The sequence below is a fragment of the Psammomys obesus genome, unplaced genomic scaffold, assembly GCF_907164565.1.
Source record: "Psammomys obesus unplaced genomic scaffold, mPsaObe1.curated_primary_1811, whole genome shotgun sequence".
Lineage (NCBI taxonomy): Eukaryota > Metazoa > Chordata > Mammalia > Rodentia > Muridae > Psammomys > Psammomys obesus.
This window is the reverse complement of record NW_026587428.1, coordinates 1-1,194: the sequence shown is the minus strand read 5'-3', so window position 1 is coordinate 1,194 and position 1,194 is coordinate 1. Positions and strand designations below refer to the sequence as shown.

The 1,194-nt window shown below is 40.8% G+C and overlaps 1 protein-coding gene across 1 annotated transcript; it reads left to right on the top strand.

Annotated features, from left to right (window-relative positions):
- Nucleotides 1–406: 406 nt before the first annotated feature.
- On the top strand, nt 407–1,188 carry LOC129673999 (olfactory receptor 2J3-like; the record flags this gene model as incomplete). Its single annotated transcript, XM_055603873.1, has 1 exon — nt 407–1,188. A coding segment is annotated over exon 1 (782 nt), but the record flags the coding sequence as incomplete, so codon positions are not given.
- Nucleotides 1,189–1,194: the final 6 nt, after the last annotated feature.

Below are 1,194 nucleotides of genomic sequence, written 5' to 3'. Positions count from 1 at the left end.
TTCAAAGCGTCACATTAGCAGCCGTGTAGTACTAGTTTTGTGTCATCACTAGTAAGGTGACAGTATGTGATTATGGGGATCAACAAGATTTCTGTGCTATAAAGTTTACTTTGTGATTAGCAAGTAACTTGTAAAAAGAGTTTAGACAATGTAAACAACATATTTCTCAGCAAATATATAAACTACTTTTGCCTTCGTTAGGGTCATCTAACATTCATTTCTACTTTGTAGTTATGCTTTGAGCAAATGGGATAGTTTTGTCTTCACTAACTGATTTTTTTTCTTGCTTTCATAGGATATGGGTTTGATGACTTTTTATATTCTCCAGACAACAGCTATAACTCTTCCTCTTAACACTCAGGTTTTCTTAGAAGTAAAGATAAAACAAAAGAGAAAGTAAACTAGTATGGAAAAAATCAATGCGAGTTCTGAAGGGTACTTCATTCTTCTGGGATTTTCTAAGTGGCCTCACCTGGAGGTAGTTCTTTTTGTGATGATCTTAATATTCTACTTGGCAACACTGACAGGCAACCTCTTCATTATTGTTCTGTCACACTTAGACTCCCACCTGCGCACACCCATGTACTTCTTCCTCTCAAACCTCTCTGCTCTGGATCTCTGCTACACCACTAGCTCTGTCCCTCAGCTGCTGTTCAACCTCTGGGGTCCAAAGAAGACAATATCTTATGCTGGTTGCATGCTACAACTCTATTTTGTCCTTGCTCTGGGTACCACAGAGTGTGTTTTGTTGGTGGTTATGTCCTATGACCGCTATGCAGCTGTGTGTAAACCCTTGCACTACTCTGTCCTCATGAATCCTCGTTTCTGCCACATGCTAGCAGCAGCCTCCTGGGTATGTGGCTTTATGGACTCAGCACTTCATTCTCTTTTTACTTTCTGGGTACCTCTGTGTGGACATCACCAAGTGGATCACTTTTTTTGTGAAGTTCCAGCACTGCTTCAGTTATCCTGTGTTGATACTCGAGCTAATGAGATGACTCTACTGGTTGCAAGCTCTATTTTTGTTCTCATCCCTCTCATCCTTATTTTCACTTCCTATGGTGCTATTGCTCGGGCTGTTCTAAGGATGCACTCAAACACAGGATTTCAGAAAGCATTTGGGACATGTGGAGCCCATATCATGGTTGTATGTCTCTTTTTCATTCCAGCCATGTGCATTTATCTTCAGCCTCC